Source organism: Peromyscus eremicus, chromosome X (genome assembly GCF_949786415.1).
Source record: "Peromyscus eremicus chromosome X, PerEre_H2_v1, whole genome shotgun sequence".
Classification (NCBI taxonomy): Eukaryota; Metazoa; Chordata; class Mammalia; order Rodentia; family Cricetidae; genus Peromyscus; species Peromyscus eremicus.
Genome location: NC_081439.1, coordinates 83,452,881 through 83,471,128, shown reverse-complemented (window position 1 = coordinate 83,471,128; position 18,248 = coordinate 83,452,881). Strand labels below are relative to the sequence as shown.

The 18,248-nt window shown below is 43.9% G+C and overlaps 1 protein-coding gene across 1 annotated transcript; it reads right to left on the bottom strand.

Annotated features, from left to right (window-relative positions):
- Nucleotides 1–10,913: 10,913 nt before the first annotated feature.
- Gprasp1 (G protein-coupled receptor associated sorting protein 1) lies at nucleotides 10,914–16,674 on the bottom strand. The gene is made up of 3 exons (XM_059249926.1): nucleotides 16,561–16,674; nucleotides 15,927–16,004; nucleotides 10,914–15,650 (listed from the first exon to the last, which is right to left on the bottom strand). Exon 3 carries the CDS (start codon nucleotides 15,339–15,341, stop codon nucleotides 11,277–11,279), a length of 4,065 nt encoding a protein of 1,354 aa, XP_059105909.1. The 5' UTR covers nucleotides 15,342–15,650; nucleotides 15,927–16,004; nucleotides 16,561–16,674; the 3' UTR covers nucleotides 10,914–11,276.
- Between the last annotated feature and the right edge of the window lie 1,574 nt (nucleotides 16,675–18,248).

The window sequence follows — 18,248 nt, the reverse complement described above, 5'->3', positions numbered from 1 at the left end:
GCGACCTCGTTCCCCTATGAAGCCTCTTGAGTCAGGCCTGACTCGGCCTGCAGATCCATGTACAGAATTTGGGGATATGAATCAGATTATTTGAGCTCCAATAGTTTGGGGTAGCCTCACCGCTGAAGTTATGCTGCCTGCACTGCATTATGCATAATCTATCTATCCCCACTGGATATGCAGCTTTCTTCAGTGGTGATCCCACTATCCGGGGGTCTCCAACATCCCGAGTTCACCATTTGCACACAAGGTTTCTCTCAACAGCCCTTAACGCTTTACTTACAGTGTTCTAAAGTTTCCCAAAAAACAACAAAGTCAAATTATTCACAGCAGTACTCTACTTTCTGGTAGCAACAACTTCTGTATTAGTTACTTTTTTGTTGCTGTTACAAAATACCATGACCAAAAGCAACTGATGGAAAAAAAAAGAGCTTATTGGATAATGGTTCCAGAGGGAGAGTCCATAATGTTAGGGGAGGCATGGCAGCAGGTAGCCAGAGCATGAAGCTGAGACATCACACCTTCAACTTACAAGCACTAGACAGAGTGAACTGAAAGTAGGGTGAGACTATAAACTCTCAAAGCCTGACCTAGCGATGTACTCCCTCCAGGGGTGAGACTATAAACTCTCAAAGCCTGACCTAGCGATGTACTCCCTCCAGCAAAGCTCCAAGTTCCAAACATTCCAGGACCTCCCAAACAGGGCCACCAACTAGGGATCAAGTGTTCAAATACCTTAGCCTATAGAGAACATTTTTCATTCAAACCACTACACACAAACCACTGAACAATCTCTCCAGCCCCTCTATTTCTTTTTCCATTTTTGGTTATGTGTTTCTACTAATTTACCAATTTCTCAAAGCCTATCTACTCTTTTGGAGCATAACTCTTCATAGTAGTGTTAAAAACCTTTTCTCTGTGTCGTCCATTTCAATGTTCTGTGAGAGCAAAAGTTATGTTTTAAGTTTTAATTACTATGCCTAAGCAATCTATAAAACAAAAATGCATCTAACCTGTAAGCCCCTGGCCCAAGGACAGATACTTCCTGAAATGCCGGAGGTTATTTATGTAAGATAACAAGCCACATGTTTTCATTCCCCTAAACAAGTTTGTTTGACCCTATTGCAGTGGATGTGCTTGATTACATGTGGGTGGGAGGCACATAGGCAGAAAATATTCAAGATGTATGCTTGCTCCTGACTGGATGTAGGCAGGAGGTAAACTTGCAGGATTTACATCAGGATACATGCTTGCCCCTGATTGGACCTGGTGAGAAATACTTAGCCTTATGGGGTTGCCTTTATAAGCCTCGGCAAAATGTGTCTCGTTGCCATTTTCTGGGAACCCTGGAATGGACCTGGCCAGGGTCCATCCTGGACAGTACCTAATTAAAGCTTGCTTCAAATTTTGGCTCAAAAATTGTGGTAGTGGTTCTTAATTCTGACATCATGGGATTAACATCTTCTTAATTTTTTATTTTACTTACTTGGATCTTTGTTCTCTTTGCCATTTTTGTTAATGTTTTCCAAATATCATCTTTCTTTTGTCTCCTATTAGTTTTCTCTATAATCCAGTCAATCTGTGATATAATTTATTATTTTTTCTATGGGAGTTTAATTTGTTCTTTTTCTAGTTTCTTTAGGTATAAAGTTGAGTTGTTGATTAGAGGGGATTTTTTTGGCATATGCATCTACAGGTTAAAAAATGCTTTTGCTCCAACCCATAACTTTTGGTATGTTTCTATTGTTTTCATTCTTGACAGGCATTCTTTAATTAACTATGAGATTTCTCTGTTTTGGGATGGTCTTGTTGTTTTAAGAGTGTGTTAATTTTAGTATGTTGGAGAAATTTTCAGTTTCTGTCTACCAGTTTCTAGTTTCATTACAGCATGATCAGAAAAAATACTTCATATGATTTAAATCTTCTTGAATTTCCTTGTATATGCTGAAAGTGTATATTGTGCTAGTGTTGAGGCTGATGTGCCATATATGTCTATCATGTTCAATTGTTTTGTATCACTCTCGAATTCGTTTACTTTCCTGATTTTAATACCTTTATTCAGGAATTGAAGGTTTGCTGCCAAAGTGCTGTTATGTAACTAATTCAACTCTGGAAAAAAATTGCACCACATAAGAGCCCTTAAGAATAGAACATATTGAATATCCGTCTATATTTCATTGTTCTTGATTTAATGTTTGTCTGATGTTAGTGCAAACATCCATGTCTGTCTAGTCACCGTCTTTCTTTTTTAGTCTGTTTTTTTTTATTGATCGAAGAAGTTCTCTTAAATATGGACCATCATTTTCTCCATTTTTAAACCTGTCTAGCCAATCTATGCTTTCATTAGGAGTTTAGTCTACATAATTAATAATATAAAAAGATATTGTTTTCATTTTGTTGTTTCCTTAATGCTCTATAGGTTTTCTTTTTCTTAACTTTTTTTTTTTTGCATTTTCTTCACAGGCTTTAGTGTTCCTTCTTATTTCCTTTTAGACGTGCCCTTTCTAGTTAACATTGAAGTTATGTAAAGACCTCTTAAGAGTGTACCATTTCAATGAAGACTTAACTTCAGTTGACTACAAAAGCACTACTCCCTGACAGCTCTCCTCCCTTGTTTTATATTCCGAGTCAAATCTTTACATGTTGCACAGTCATTAAGCAGCTATATTCTCCGACTGTTGTTTAAACTGCAGTTCCCAAATCACAATAACACCAATTACTATATTTGTCCATGTACTGGAGACTTTTTAAAAAGTTTATACATTTCATTTTTATACGGCTTGGTGTTGCTGATGATCCTTTCATTTCTTCTGAGAAGATTCAGTGGAAAGAAACTATTGTAGATTTGTCTTGGAAAATCCATTCTCTCCTTCATCTTTCCAAAGACTGGTTGGTTTTGTTTTGTTTTGTTTTGATTTGATTTTTTGAGACAGGGTTTCTCTGTGTAGTCTTGGCTGTCCTGGATCTCACTCTGTAGACCAGGCTGGCCTCAAACTCACAGAAATCTGCCTGCCTCTGCCTCCCTGAGTGCTGGGATTAAAGGAGTGTGCCACCACCGCTTGGCCCCAAAGACTGTTTTGATAGGTAAATTTCTTGATTGACACATTTTTCCTTCAGCAATTTGAACATGTCTTCTATTTCCTTTCAACCAACATAGTTCCTACTGAGAAGTCCACTCAGAATCCTACGGAAGCTCTATGGTATATGGCAAGTCATTTTTCTTTTGTGGCTTTCCAGTTTCTGTCTTTGTCTTTGAGTTCAGACAAAAGTTTCCTGCTGCTTCCATTTGATTTATGTAGTTGGAGTTCTGGTTTATTGAACTTACATGTCAGCTTCTTTCCGAGGATTTAGGAACTTTTCACTCATTATTTTATCAAACAAGCGATTAGTCCCTCTTCTTTCTCTTTGTAAGACACGGATAGTGCATATACCCACTTCCTTGATAAAATCCCACCAAGTCCCTCTTCACTTCCTTTTCTCTGATGTCATGATTTCAAATGACACGTCTTCAAGTTTGCAGATTATTTCTTCTGCCTGCTTAAGCCTCCTGCTGAATTCCTCTAGAGAACTTTCAGTTCAGGGATAGTATTTATTGGCTCCATAATTTCTTCTTGGTTCTTCTCTATAGTTTTTATTTCTTTGCTGATATTCACACTTTTTATTCATTCATCACCTTCCTGATTAAATTTACATTGTGTTCTCTCTTATCTCATTGAATATGTTTATGACAGTTATTTTAATTTATTTGCCAGATAATCACAGATATTTTAAGGTTGCTTTCTGTAGTTTTACTTCTTTTCCCTTTGATTTGGGCTATGTTTCCACTTTGTTGAATACCTTGTAGTCTCTTACTGGGATTTGGACATTCATTTGAAAAAAAAAAAAGCAATCAATTCTCTGTCTTTGTGTCCTGATTATGTGTAAATGAAGATCTTTACCAATCAACCTGGTTAGATGTTCCCGGACTGTCTCTGATCTTTTGCTCCCTCTAGTGTCTACCTGCAGTACTGTATCTCAAGGATGCAGTGGTAGGTTTCAGCAGCTCCCAAATTTTGTCACCTGCCTGTCTACTCATAAAGTGAGGGATCTTCAAGCCAGGTGAGAGATAAAATAGTCCCTTAGGCAGCTGCCTAACATGACAGAACATCACACCACCTACTCCTTTGTCCCCACTCCATTTATGACGTTTCTTCTTGGCGGTACCATGGTATGCTGTGTGGTGGTATGTATGGCCTGGAAAACACCATATATTGCCCCAAACCCTTTATTGGAAGTCTTTTCTTGTCCTTAAAACTGCCTGGGTACTCTTTGTCCTTGCCTCTTCTCTCAAGTTGAACAGAACTTAATGCATTCTTTATGAGGGAGAAGGGTCTTGAACTTCCTAGGAAGCCATTTTGCTGACATACTCCACTCTTGAAACTTAGCATCTCATTAAATTATCTCTATTAGTTAGCTCTCTGTTATTGTCATAGTTGTCATAAAGACACACTATCGTGTACACCCCAAAATAAATTAATGATCCTCTTGATACATATGTGTTTTAGATCATATAAAAACTAAACAAAACAAAACCAGAATCACAACATGCCAATAATAGGTTTTGCACAACTGTCTCTATGAGTGCTTGTGGAGGACAGAGATGGTGTTGGGTCACTTTGATCTGGAGTCACAGGCTGCAACTGAGTTATGAGCTGCCCAATGTGGGTGCTTGGAAATGAACTCTGCTCTTCTGAAAGAACAGTAAGCCTCTTAATGGCTGAGCCACTATTGCTCTAGTCCCAGGAAGGAACATTTTTATCTTGTTCTGTTGTTATTGTTGTTATTGTTTTAAAATTGAAAATAATTTTTTCATATCATATATTCTGATTATGGTTTCCCCTCCTAAATCCTCCCTACTCTTTCAATTCCATGACTCCTTTCTCCCTCTCTTGGGAAAATAAACAGCAAATAAAAAACAAACAAGAATAAAACAAAACGAACAAAGGGGTACAGAACTAAACACAGAGTTCTTAAAAGATGAAACAGAAATGGTTGAGAAACACTTTAAAACATTTGTTTAACGTCCTTAGTCATCAGGGAAATGCAAATCAAAACTACTTTGAGATTTTATCTTACACCAATGAAAATGGCCAAAATCAATAAAAAGAATAACAGTTCCTGCTAGCAAGGATGTGGGCTAAGGGGAACACTCACCCATTGCTGGTATGACTTCAAACTTGTGCAGTCACTAAGGAAAGCAGTGTGGTGGCTCATTGGGAAGCTGGGAAAAGATCTACCTCAAGATCCAGCTGTACAACTCCTGAGCATATATCTAAAGGACTCTACACTCTACTACAGAGCCACTTGCTGTTTTAGTCAGTGTTCTGTTGTTGTGAAAAGACACACGACCACAGCAACTCTTATAAAAGAAAGCGTTTAAGTGCTTACAGTTCAGAGGTTTAGTCCATTCTCATGGTGGGAAGACTGGCAGCAGGCAGGCAGATGCGGTGCTGGAGAGGCAGCTGAGAGTTATGCATCCAGATAGACAGACAGCAGGAAGAGAAGTGACACTGGGAAACCCCAAAGCCCATCCCCAGTGACACACCTCCTCCAAGACGACACCTCTTAATCCCTCTCAAGTAGTGCCACTCCCTGATGACCAAATATTCAAATCTATGAGCCTATGGGGGCAATTGTGATTCAAAGCACCACACTTGCTCATCCATGCTTGTTTCTGTTCTATTCACAATAGCCAGAAATTGGAAACAGCCTACATGTCCATCAATAGATGAACAGATACATTTGTTGTGGTACATTTACACAATTATTCAGCTGTTAAAAAATAACAGAAATCTTGAAATACACAGGTAATGGATGAAGCCAAAAACAATTATCCTCCATGAGATAACTCAGACCCCAAAAGATATATATGGTATGCATTTGATAAGCAAGCTACAACCCATATAACCACAGAGGTTAGGTAAAAAGTAAGGAACTGGAGGAGGGAGTGAATCTATCAAGGAAGGAGGAATAGAATCGATGGTTAGGGAGAGATGAGGGGGTAGAATGGGAGGGGTAAAGAAAGGGGGTAAAGTCGGAAATACGGAGAGGGGCAAATAACATCAAAGGCCATTTCTGGGGTCACATGACAATCTTATATTGTTCTTGATCCTAGAGGGAAAACTTTTAGCTTTCTCCTACTCAGCATGATGCACATACAGCCTTTGATATCTTCAAGTCTGTTCCTTCTACGTCCTCTTTCTTCACAGCTGTAGTAATAAAGGAACACTACTACTCTATTCAGAATAGCAAGGAAATTGAATTAGACTGGATGTCCATCAGTTTATGGATGGACAGTTAAAACTGGTACATATACAAAATGGAATTAAAACTATTTTTTAATTATATTTTATGTATACGTGTAGGCACAATCACCTGAGTGCAGATACCCCCAGAAGCCAGAGTTTTCAGATCATACCTGGAGCTGGAGTTACAGGTGTTTGTGAGCCACCTGATGTGGGTAATGGAAATTGAACTTGGTTTCTTTGGAAAAACAATGGGTGCTCTTAACCACTGAGCCATCCCTCTAGCCCCCCGAAATAGAATTTTACTCAGCAGTAAAGAAAAATGAAATTAGCAGGGAAATGAATGGGATTAGAAAATAGTAAGTGAGGCAACCCAGGCCCAGAAATTCAACCACCACATGATCTCTCTCACATGTGGATCCTAGCTTCTAGTTTTTAATGTGTGTATGTGGGAGTGAGTGTGAGTAAGGGCCAAGAAACTAGAACAAAAGGCCCATGAGGTCTACAAATGGGGCTTTAAACTAGGGGAGGTAGTAGAGCACGTGTGATGTGACACTGGAAAGGGAAACGGTGACAGTAGAAAGGTTGAGGTGGGGGTGGAGAACAGGGAGAGGGAAGAAGGGAGGCTGTAGTGTGAGGACCAATCAAAACTAAGTACACATGTAAAAAGCCACAAGGAAGCTTGGTACATCCTAAACAATTCCTAGAAGCCATAATGTTATTAAATAAAATTCATGTATCAGAGATGGGTACCTCTCAATGAGATATTGGCCAGGGAGGCTCATGCATCCTCCTCCAATACAGGCTATCACCACTGTGCGTTGTTGCCCATCATAAGCAAATGGAAAGACCCTATTGCTGAAGGTAATTCACTCTTTATGGGACATAGAGAAACCAAGTTGTAACTGAGTTGGAAAGTCTTCCCTGTGGGCTAGCTTGCATAGTTCTGGAAGGTGCTATGTAGGCTGCTGAGGTAAAATTGTCATTGACAGTCTTACTTAGCTGTCGACCCTACATTCTACACTGTTGATCTGCCAGGCAAGATGTACCCACCCTGATGCAACAGTAGCATGACTGTTATGGGGTAACCAGCTGCTTTCTGGCTGATTTGAGGCCTGCTTCACAGGTAGGAATTCACATTTGGTATTGTAAACCTGGTCAAAAGTCCATGGCTGGGGAAGGCATAAGCCCTAGCGGAGAATCTACTGTTACTGTTTTGCTAAATGGACATGATATGCATGTTAAAATGCCTTCTAAATATTTGTTTCTGTATTTCTGTTGTTGCTGGTTATTTGCTGTTTTTGTTTTTCGAGACAGGGTTTCTCTGTGTAGCCTTGGCTATCCTGTGTAGGCAAGGTTTCTCTATGTCCCAGCAGCCACTCCCAAATAACCACACAGAGACTTAATATTAATTACAAATGCTCAGCTGATACCTCAGGCTTGTTCCTAGCTAACTCTTACATTTTAAATTAACCAATATTTCTTATCTACCCTCTGCCATGTGGCGGTTCCTTCTTTCAACACGACACACTCATCTGGCTTCTGAGTCTGCTGGCGACTCCTAAGACTCCACCCTTCTTCTTCCCATCATCCTGTGTCTGGCTGTCTTGCCTATATTTACTGCCTAGCTACTGGCCAGTCAGCCCTATCAGAAGACGCCTTGGCAAAGACACATCTTCACACTGTACAAAAAGATTATTCCGTAACAGTCCTGGAACTTACTCAGTAGACCAAGCTAGCCTCAAACTCACAGAGATCCACCTGCCTCTGCTTCCTGAGTACTGGGATTAAAGGCATGTGCCACCACCGTCTGGCTGTATTTTTTTTTTTTTGAGACAGGGTCTCACGTAACCCAGACTGGTCTCAAATTTGCTAGGTAGCCAAGGCTAACCTTGAACTACTACTGTTCCTTCTAACCCTGTAAAGTGTGATTACAAGCATGAACCACTAGGCCTGCATACACACACACACACACACATGCCTGTATATTAGTATTATGTCAGCTCTGCTCAGAGAGGTGTAGAGAGTGAGTGAAGTCCTGAGTGAACATGTGTTGTTGACACGGGCATGGCCATACACAAGAACCCCAATGCCTCAGTCCCATGAGAGTGACAAAGCCTGAGTGAGGCTCAGAAGGATGGTAAAGCCTTCCTCTGGTCTGAGTGTGAATGTTGACAGTGTGTGCAGAAAATATCCACTGTAACTTTCTCCCATAGATGTTTACCTCCCTTACAGAGACTGCTCCTTCCAAAATGTAGCTAAACCTTGTTCAGTTATACACAATAATCCCGACTCCTTGTTTATCTGTATGTAAGAACTCCACCACCTCCTTCTTCAGCTGTATTTGATAATCCTGCCTTCCTATTCAACTGTAATAAACACACTAAGCTTCTGGGGTGCTGCAGCTACTCCATCCGAGCAAGCACAAGCCACCCGATCCCAGCCTTTCTGTACTCATGTTTGTCACTTCTTCATGTCCTCACCACTGCAGTCAAGTCCCTGGAGCCTTGCAGAGCACCTCAGCTTCTTTTTGCACTTGGCAGCAGTTACTGCAGAGACACAAAACTGGTTCCAGTGCCGAGAATGTCACTGTTGAATGCCCATCCCTAAGTGGGACATCTATATCCCCCATCCAAAGCTCAGGAAATACTGTATAAAAGGGGACATGAAGAATGGAAGAGCTGGAGGAAGGGGTGCTATGAAATGCTGTCTTCTGGACAGGACAGGAGTGTTGCACTCTGGAACTCACAGAAGCTGTGGTTACTTGCACAAGATTGGGCCTTCAGACTTTTTATTGTAGAGGGGTGTTCCTGTTAAGACCTTGCCCTTCCCTGAGGGTTTAGTTAATTAGGGGTTGCTTGGGGGAGGAATTAACAAGCCCCCACCCCTCTCTGAGGTTCTCTAGACAGTTAATAGTTGCTGGGGGAATGAGAGGCATTTTTATCCCTGGTGTAACCATGGCCAAGTTGATCATGCTCCCCTAAGTAACCTTAACTAAACGCACTGGATCATCAGAAAATAAAAAGGACTTGAAAGGTGGGGGTGGCTAGTTGGTTAAAAGAAAGGGCTCACTGGAAGTGGGAGTGGAAGAAGAGAGAAATGGGGGTGAATATGATCAAAATAGATTATACGCATGTACGTATGCCAATCGAATAAACTGTCAGGTACTCTCCTTCTGTTGTGCTCGCTCTATCACTCCCGCCGGAACCTATGCTACAACCTTTGTGAATGAATGATACATCGTGTGCGATTGCGGATGGCAGTCAGCCCTTAAGAGTGCTTGCTTATCATGCATGAAGGAAGCCCCTGGTTCAATCTCAGTGCTGCCTGAAGCTGAGTACAGCCACCTATTATCCTAGCATTAGAAGTTCAAAGTGAGTCTTAGGGACATACCAAGTCGGAAGCCAGCCTGAGTTTCACAACACCCTGTCTTCAGAAACCACAACCAAAATGTGTGGAATGAATTAGTAAACTTTGGTAGTTTTACAGATAATTTTGGTTTTTAGATAATTTTGTACTTTCATTGACAACCCAGTTCTGAAGTTGTACCATTATCTCTTTGATGTTTCATATGTGGAACTGCAGAATTTTCATAAACAAGTAGCATAATTTGACTAATTTTGTCCCACCTACATTGATTTTTTTAATGTAATTATTCTTAACTTTTTATTTAAAAACTTTTTTGTATGACAGATTTAATCGTATTTTCTTCCTCCTCCAACTACTCCCAGACCCTCCCATTATTTCCATTCACACAACTCTCTACAAATTATTGAAAGGGTCATGGCTTAGTGCATTTTAAAAGCAGTAAACACCTGAGAGCACCTGAGTTCATGCTATGTGTATGTATGTGGTGTATGTATGTGTGTACATGTGCACAGGCCAGAGGACTAGATCAAATTTCTTCCTCTATTGTAATTCACATCATTTTTGAAACAGGGTCTCTCCCAGAACCTCAAGCTTACAGACTGGCTAGATTGGCCGGCCAGAAAGCCCCTGGGATCTTCCTGTCTCTCCCCCGACTCCACCCCCAGCACCAGGATTAAAGCCATGCACAAGCATCTCTGTATTTTTATGTGGGTGACAGGGGTCCTAACTCAGGACATTATGCTTGCCTAGCAAGCCTTTTACAGTGGGCCATCTCCCCAGCTCTAATACCACATGACAGGGGCTTATCAAGTGATAGTAAAACCATCATGACTTAGTCATCCACTTGACTGAATTGAAATGCTGTGCTTTCTAGTGTTATTCTTTTACCCTCTACATTGTACTGATTCTATTCTGAACATAGTAGTTTGAACAGCGAAGTCCAACTTGCTCTTCAAACTTACCTCATTTTCAATATATTTCTTCAATTTATACTCCTCCCACCTAATCCAGGCAGTTGGATATATCCGTATAGAAACACTTTTTCCTACCCATGCTCTTCTCCTTACCATAAGTTGTATTAGAGTACAACTTGAAGTGAGCCCTCTCGGAAGTATGCTCTGAGTTGCAGTCCATTCCACCCTTTGAGATTCAATGCCGAGAAGAAGCCTGTGGAAGAAGCATGTTACTCACACATTAGCGGTGTGCACGGCCATGTGTCCTCTTTGCATCCGTATTGTACAGTGAAGGGGAGATTGCGGCTAACTTTAATAACACAGAACTTTATTGAAGCACAAGACTCAAACAGATGCACATGAGAACAACAATTACAAGGGTATCTTATTTACAGTGGCTCAGTTCACTTTCAACTCACATTCTGAACATCACAATCAACAAAACAAGTATCACCAACAAATGTGTTTTCAGTTGTATATTCATTTGGCATCAGAAAAGCGATACAGATTACATAAGCATTGGGCAAATTATCACCAGCATTAAAGAGGTACACTGACACAGGCAATCAGCTGGGAAACCAAAGCATTATTTGAGGATCATATGACTCAGGAACACAAGGACAATCATAGGCAAATGGTTAAGCATATTATTTTTTTTTTTTGTTCTACTTCAGGGTGATTTCTGATTGTCAGGATTGCGTTTCAGTTGCTTAGCAATTTTCTCAATCTCTTGGAATGCAGAAATAAGTGGTTCAAGATTCACCACATCATCATCATCATCATCATCCTCAGCAAATAGTGCTTCTTTTTGTATATTCTTACTGATATTATCAAATATTGCAAGAACAATCTGAACATTGTCATTTGAGTCCTCCTTATTAAAGAGGGCCATAAATTCTGACATTGACTCAGTAGTAAGCAGGTGTTTTGTCATGGCAAGATTTTCAGACAAATTCAGTAGCAATTTCAGAACTTGAAGCCTTGTTTTAGTATTGCCTGAACTTAGTAAGTAGAAAAAGCCAGACAAATATTTGGCAACCATTTTATGATAGTCAGAAGTAGCAGTGAGATGTGTAACCATTGTCAATCCAGACAACTGATCAGAGGAATCTAAGTCATAATCAAAGGTATCCTCACAAACCTGACACACGTATGTCTGAATCATGTTCAGATCTGGATAAGGTGGAGACACTCGAACCATATTTTCCAAAAATGTTGTCCTAACTCGGGAGGACGGATAGTTAAGTAAGGCTTCAATCAGTGAGATGACACCCGAGTTTCTAATGAAATCTCGGGTAAATGGAGAAGCGCTTCTCATGCCCATTGCAATTTTAGATATTTCATGAATAAAGGGGTCTTGATTTCTGTCCATTATTAAAAGAAGTTCCTCAAACTCCTCAGAACTAATTCTAAGATCACACTGTACGCAGCTACAGGACCAGCTCTCAGGCTGCGCACTTTCCCTGGCCTTAAGATGCTCTCGAATTTCCTGGACTGATCGGTAAGAGGGATCATACTGAAATGGGAACTCAGATTCAGGTTGACCTGAAGATTCCTGCTCTCCTTCTGGACCAAGGTTGTCAGGCCTAGGTTTTCCCCCAAACATTTCAGCAAACAGAGATGCTGCTTCTTTTGGAAATCTGAAGGGGCTTACGAACGGGAAGCCAGCCTTTCCCCATGGACCAGGCTTAAATTGAACAGTGACCTCATCCCAGCTCTGGGGTCTGCGGGAAGGATCAGGTTCCTGCTCAGTTGAAGACTTAGGCTCACAAGTGGCCTTGAACACAGGGGTAGGATTGGACTCAAAGCCAGTTTCATCTCCTTCCCAGAACCAGGATCCCACCATGGTTTCAGCTTCTGTATTAACTTCACAGTTATCTCCACTGTCAGTCTTGTTAATTGCCTCATCCTTTGCTCTTGACCCAAACTCAACAATTGGCCCTTCCTTATTTTCTGGACTGGACTCACTGATAAGCACAGTTTCAGATTTTTCTGTGGCCTTGTCACTAGACTGGAACCGGGACTCAACAACCATTTCGCCCTCACCCTCTGGCTTGGACACACGGTTTACTGCTGCTCTTACAATGTTCTTTTTTGCGGCCCAGATCAAAGACTCAAAAATTGCCTCCTCTTCAGTTTCTGACCCAGTTTCGACTGTCTGTGACCCAGCCCCAATTTTGGCTTCTCCACTCCAGAACCATGACCCAGTAATTTCCTCCTCCTTAATTCCAGGAGCGGACTCAAAAGTGCCCCTTCTCATTGGCTCTAGACCGGCCTCTTCCTTGCCCCAGAACCAGGATCCAACTGCATCTTCCTCTTCAGATGCTGTCTTGTTCTCTTCATGAATCTCAGTAGCTGGCTGAAATTTGTCCTCATCTCCAGCCCAAAACCAAGAGCCAATAATGTCTTCCTCTTCAGCTTCTGGCCTGGATTCCTGTATGTTGGTAGCCTCTACAACGGTTTCTTCATCATCCTTCCAGAACCAAGAACTGAATATGTTGTCCTCTAAAGTTGGTAGCTTAATCTCTTCTCCAGTCTCATCATCTATATTTCCTTCTTCTGCAGCCCATAACCAGGACCCTGCAGTGGCCTCTGTCCTTGGATAATTATTGGACCAGAGCCATGAATCAACAGTGTCCCCTTGCTCTCTCAGAGCAGACTTCGAGCTTTCTCTATTGGTAGGATACAAACTGGGTTCCTTTGCCCAGAGGCAAGACTCTTTATTAGTATCCTCAGCTTCTGCCATAGGCTTGTATCTGGCCCCAGCTGCATACTTCATATTGGCTTGTTCTCTGGCGCCAAGCCAAGGTGATATAATGGGCTCTTCCTCATCCTCCAGGCTAGACTTACTGTTAACTTCGGCCTCCACACTAGTGTCTACTTTAGCCCAGAACCAGGGCCCAATTATGGGTTCTTCCTCAGCTCCTGCCATGATGTCAGAGCAAGGTTCAGTTCCTAAATCCACATGTGCCTGCTTTTCAGACCAAAACCAAGGCACAAAGATTGTCCCTTTTGTAGATGCTGGCCTGGCCTGTTCTTCAACCTCGGCCTCTGTACTGACTTCTCCAGCCCAGAACCAGGAATCAGTAACTTCTTTGTCCTCAGACTTTGGCATCTTCTCACAACCGACTCTAACAGATCTCAAGCTGTTCTCGCCAATGCCCCAGAACCAAGATCCAAAAATGGACTCGTCCTCAGCCTGCAAGCTGACATCTTCATCATCTGCCCAGAACCAGGACCCAATAATGTTCTCCTCCTCAGCTACTGACACAGACTTAGAGGAGGCCTTAGGCCCATTTTCAATGCTGGTCTTCTTCCCAGAACCTAAAGAGAAAGTACTAACTTGGTCCTCCTTAGCCCTTGGTCTGGATATACAACAAGTCTCAGAGTCCACACTGGCTTCTTCTTCACTCCAGAACCAATCTCCAACAATGGGCTCCTCCTCTACATGTAGACTGGGCTTGGTGATTACCCTATCTACCATCCTGGATTCCTGGGTATCCCAGAACCAAGCTCCAACGAGGACTTCCTCCTCTGACCTGGCTTCTTGTTTGGTACTTGCTCTGACCTTGGTTTTGACTTCTTCCTTTGGCATTGCTCTGGTTCTGGGCTCTTTCTTTATCTTAGACTTTGCAAAAGCACTAGCTTTATCTTCAGGCAAGAACCAGGACTCTTTTTTACTGGTATCTACAGATCCAGATGGGCCATCATTGTAAGCTTCTCGCTTGGCCTGGTGTCTGGCCCTCATATTGACCCCTTTCCTGACTCTGGGTTTGGTTCTAGATTTGGCCTCTTCTCCAGAGCAGAATGAAGATTTTGGATGATTTTCACATTCAGACCCAGAAGTGGATTCAGCATGGACTTCTTTCTTAGGCCTAAACCAGGACCTATTATTGGGCTCTTCTTTGGGCCTAGACCAGACTTTGGTCTTTTCTTTGGCCCAGAACCAGGGAGTCTTAGCAGACTCATCCTCAGAATCAGAACTAGAAATATTATAGAACTCTTGTTTGTTTTTGTGCCTAGGCATGGTATTTGTCTCCTGTTTGGCCATGTGTCTGAACCTGGGATTATTGGCCTTCATGTTTTTCCTAGGACGGAATCTTGTACTGGGTTCATCTCTATTCCAGAAGGAGGAACTTCCTGAGGGTTTATCTGCCCATCTGAAATCAGAATTCTCAGAAGCCTCTCCTTTGGGGGTAGGCCTAGAACGGTACCAGGTCCCCGTACTGGTTCCCTCCTCTGGGCCAAAGGAATGCTGGAATCCTGCTTGAGAATTAGCCCTTCTGGGATAACTCTCAGTGTCCATATTACCAAGTTCTCTATCAACAGACAGGCACTTAGCTTGAGCAATCACCCCAGAATCAGTACCGACCAGTGGAGAGTTTGCAGTACTCATCTGACCCTGCTTGCCCATCTTTGACATGGGATCTGCCCGAAACCTATTTGGGGCCCAGACCTGGGCATCATTTCTCGATCGTGAAACAGGGATTGACTTGGGCTTATATTTAGGATATGCCCCACCTGGTGAACTGGCTTCAATCTTAGGTCTTGCTCCAGGAGGAGCTCTAGGCTTCACTTTGGGCCTTGCTCCAGTCATTATCTGTGTCCTAACCTTGGGTCTGACCACCAATGGGGCTTCATTCTCTACCTCGGCAGCATTGGTATTGGCATTCTCATCTCCAGGCTTATTTTCAGTCTTTGCCTGGGCACCAGGCTCCATCTCTGCCCTAGTCATTGCGTATGTTAGATAACGCCCCGATGTCTACCAATTAACAACAGTAAACCTCACTACAGCTATGTTACAGGATTGGTCTTCACAACACTCTTTGGTATGCAAGGCTAGGAGATTGAAAAGAAGACCCGAGTGTCAATCCAGCACTCAAGGAGGCTCCTACCCAAGCAGTCTCAGTCAATAACACAGATACAGTGCAGAAGAGGCGAAACCAAGCCAGAGGAGGATGGACAGGTCCCAGGTGGGTGCAGACCTGTTGACTGCGCTGGTCAGCAGCAACCCCGGCACCACCAAGCAGCCACTGCAGCTGATCTAGGAAGAGAAAAAAAGAGGAAATAAGCCTTCTACAATTCTGTTGCCTCCTGTTGAAACTTACACAGAGACACTGGTGCAGGATGCTGAGTGGAACAGCTCAGCTATGAGAAAACCTCAGTGTTCCCTTTGCCTGCTGGAAAACAGGTATGGGGTTGAGGAAACAGTAACACACGCTAGAAATGAAGACAGAGGGGAGCCCCCAAATCTCATAGTAGTCACTCTTGGGTGATCTCTACTACCCCCATCTAAAAGTGAACCCTCTCCCATACCAACCTTCACCGATGTGGTGCAAGTCCCTCCTCTTTTCTACGTTCAGGTGGTGTTAAGACCAACAGATAAGGACAGGGAGTCCTACAAATGCATAAAAGGAAATGGAGTCTCAATGCTTGGTATATAGGCATACATCTCTGAGCCCAAACAGACAATAACAAAACCACACCTGCTTTCTATCTAAAGTTTATGTTCCCTGGTCTCAGCTCTCAGCTCTTGTCTTTTGGATCACAGATTAACTCACATCTCCCTCAACATTCCTAGTATCTCTGAAAGGAAATAAAGGATGCTGTGGCAGTGAGCAAATTTAGGGGGCAGTAAAGACATCATGCACCCTCTTGGGTTACAGCAGTCTGCACTTGTCTCCTCAGTACCTGGATCCTGCACTGCCCCCGGGTCTCACCAACCTCCAGAGACCTGAGACAGTCTCCTCGATGTCTTCTTTCTTGCAGAACTACCAGCCTTAAAGCAGGCCTGTGGACAAAGAGATGAAAATGTAAGACAATCGGGAAATGATGGCAGCATCTCTAGGCAAATTTAGGGGACAGTAAAGACATCATGCACCCTCTTGGGTTACAGCAGTCTGCATTTGTCTCCTCAGTACCTGACTCCTGCCCTGCCTCTGGGTCTCACCAACCTGAGAGACCTGAGACAGTCTCCTCGATGTCTTCTTTCTTGCTTGCAGAAATACCAGCCTTAAAGCAGGCCTGTGGACAAAGAGATGAAAATATAAAACAATCAAGAAATGATAGCAGCATCTCTAGACAAATTTAGGGGACAGTAAAGACATCATGCACCCTCTTGGGTTACAGCAGTCTGCATTTGTCTCCTCAGTACCTGGATCCTGCACTGCCCCCGGGTCTCACCAACCTCCAGAGACCTGAGACAGTCTCCTCGATGTCTTCTTTCTTGCAGAACTACCAGCCTTAAAGCAGGCCTGTGGACAAAGAGATGAAAATGTAAGACAATCGAGAAATGATGGCAGCAGCTGATCCAGCTGAGAAGAACACCACCAAGGATAAGAACCAGATCGTGTGTCTTTCAGCATTTAGGGTCCTACTGCTGGAACATTCTAGTTCCATTTTGCCTGGCTGCAGGGTTTCTGTGGTAACACCCACTTCTTGATGTCATACTTATTAGTCCTTCTGCAATTCTGAGGATGCGCCACTAGGTGGCCACATTTCCTCGCCTTGCGCAGCAAAAAATGGGGGAAGGGCGCAGCACATTCTAGAAGGCAGGTTCTGAAGTGGTCCTTGGATTTATGACTCCGTCATCGTGCCCAAACCATCTTTTCAGACCCCAAATTTGGGAAGGAGGAAAGGGCATTGGGGAAAATACCTGAAAGGCTGTGAGAAATGAGATTAGGAGACACTAATGGATACCCCACCTGTTCTGGTCTGTCACCCCCACCCTTCTCGCATCTCCAATCACTGTCTGGCGCCCACTCCCATTGCCACACACCTCTAGAAATCCACGCCATTTTCCTGTTCCTCTTTCCTCAAGCCTCTGGTCTACAGATGCTCACTGTCAGAACACGCCAGACCTACCGCGCAGAGAGGAGACTTTGCCATCAAGCAGGAGCCTGTGGGAAGGGACAGCACCCAGGGCACAGGGTACAAGGGCCCCTCTCCGGAAACAGATCAGAGCCCTAGTAGCCGAGGCGACTCACCACCCACCAGCTGAGCTGGCCCCAGACTGGACATCCGCCTTGCACCCCCCACATACACACACCCGTGGCCTCCCGGCGCCCCCCCTCCCAATTCCCGCACCGCCATTTCTCCTGCAGCCGCCTCCCTTGGACCCCTGGGCTCCTGGGGCGCCCCCCCCATTACCGCACCGCTGTTTTTCCTGCACCCACCTACCGCATAACCCTTGCAAGGCCTAGATACTGTGGAGGGCTAGCCACCAACGTCCTGGAAGCCAACTGTCAGGCTGTCTGGTGCGCCAGACTCCAGACCATCACACCCAGCCGCCCTCCCCCACCCCCGTGCCAGCGGCCCGACCCGGGCTCCCGCTTCCTCCTCACCGCCTAGGATCTCCGGGATCCGCCACCACTCCAGGGAGCCCCCACGACCCGCTCGCCTCCACTGCACTGTCAGGGCCGGGCGGTGGTCCGCAGTGCAGTGCGCCGCCGCCCCAGCCCTCGACACACCCCCACTTGCCTGGCCAGGCGCACGGCCCAGGTCTCCGGGCTGCCCCGCGTCCCCGTCTGCTCCTGCCCGCGCTCCGTCCTCCGCAGCTCCTCGCACTGTGCTCTCGCCGCCGCTTTGCGCGCGAGTGCAATGGCAGAGCCGCGTCCCGCCCCCACGCCTCTGCACCAAACGG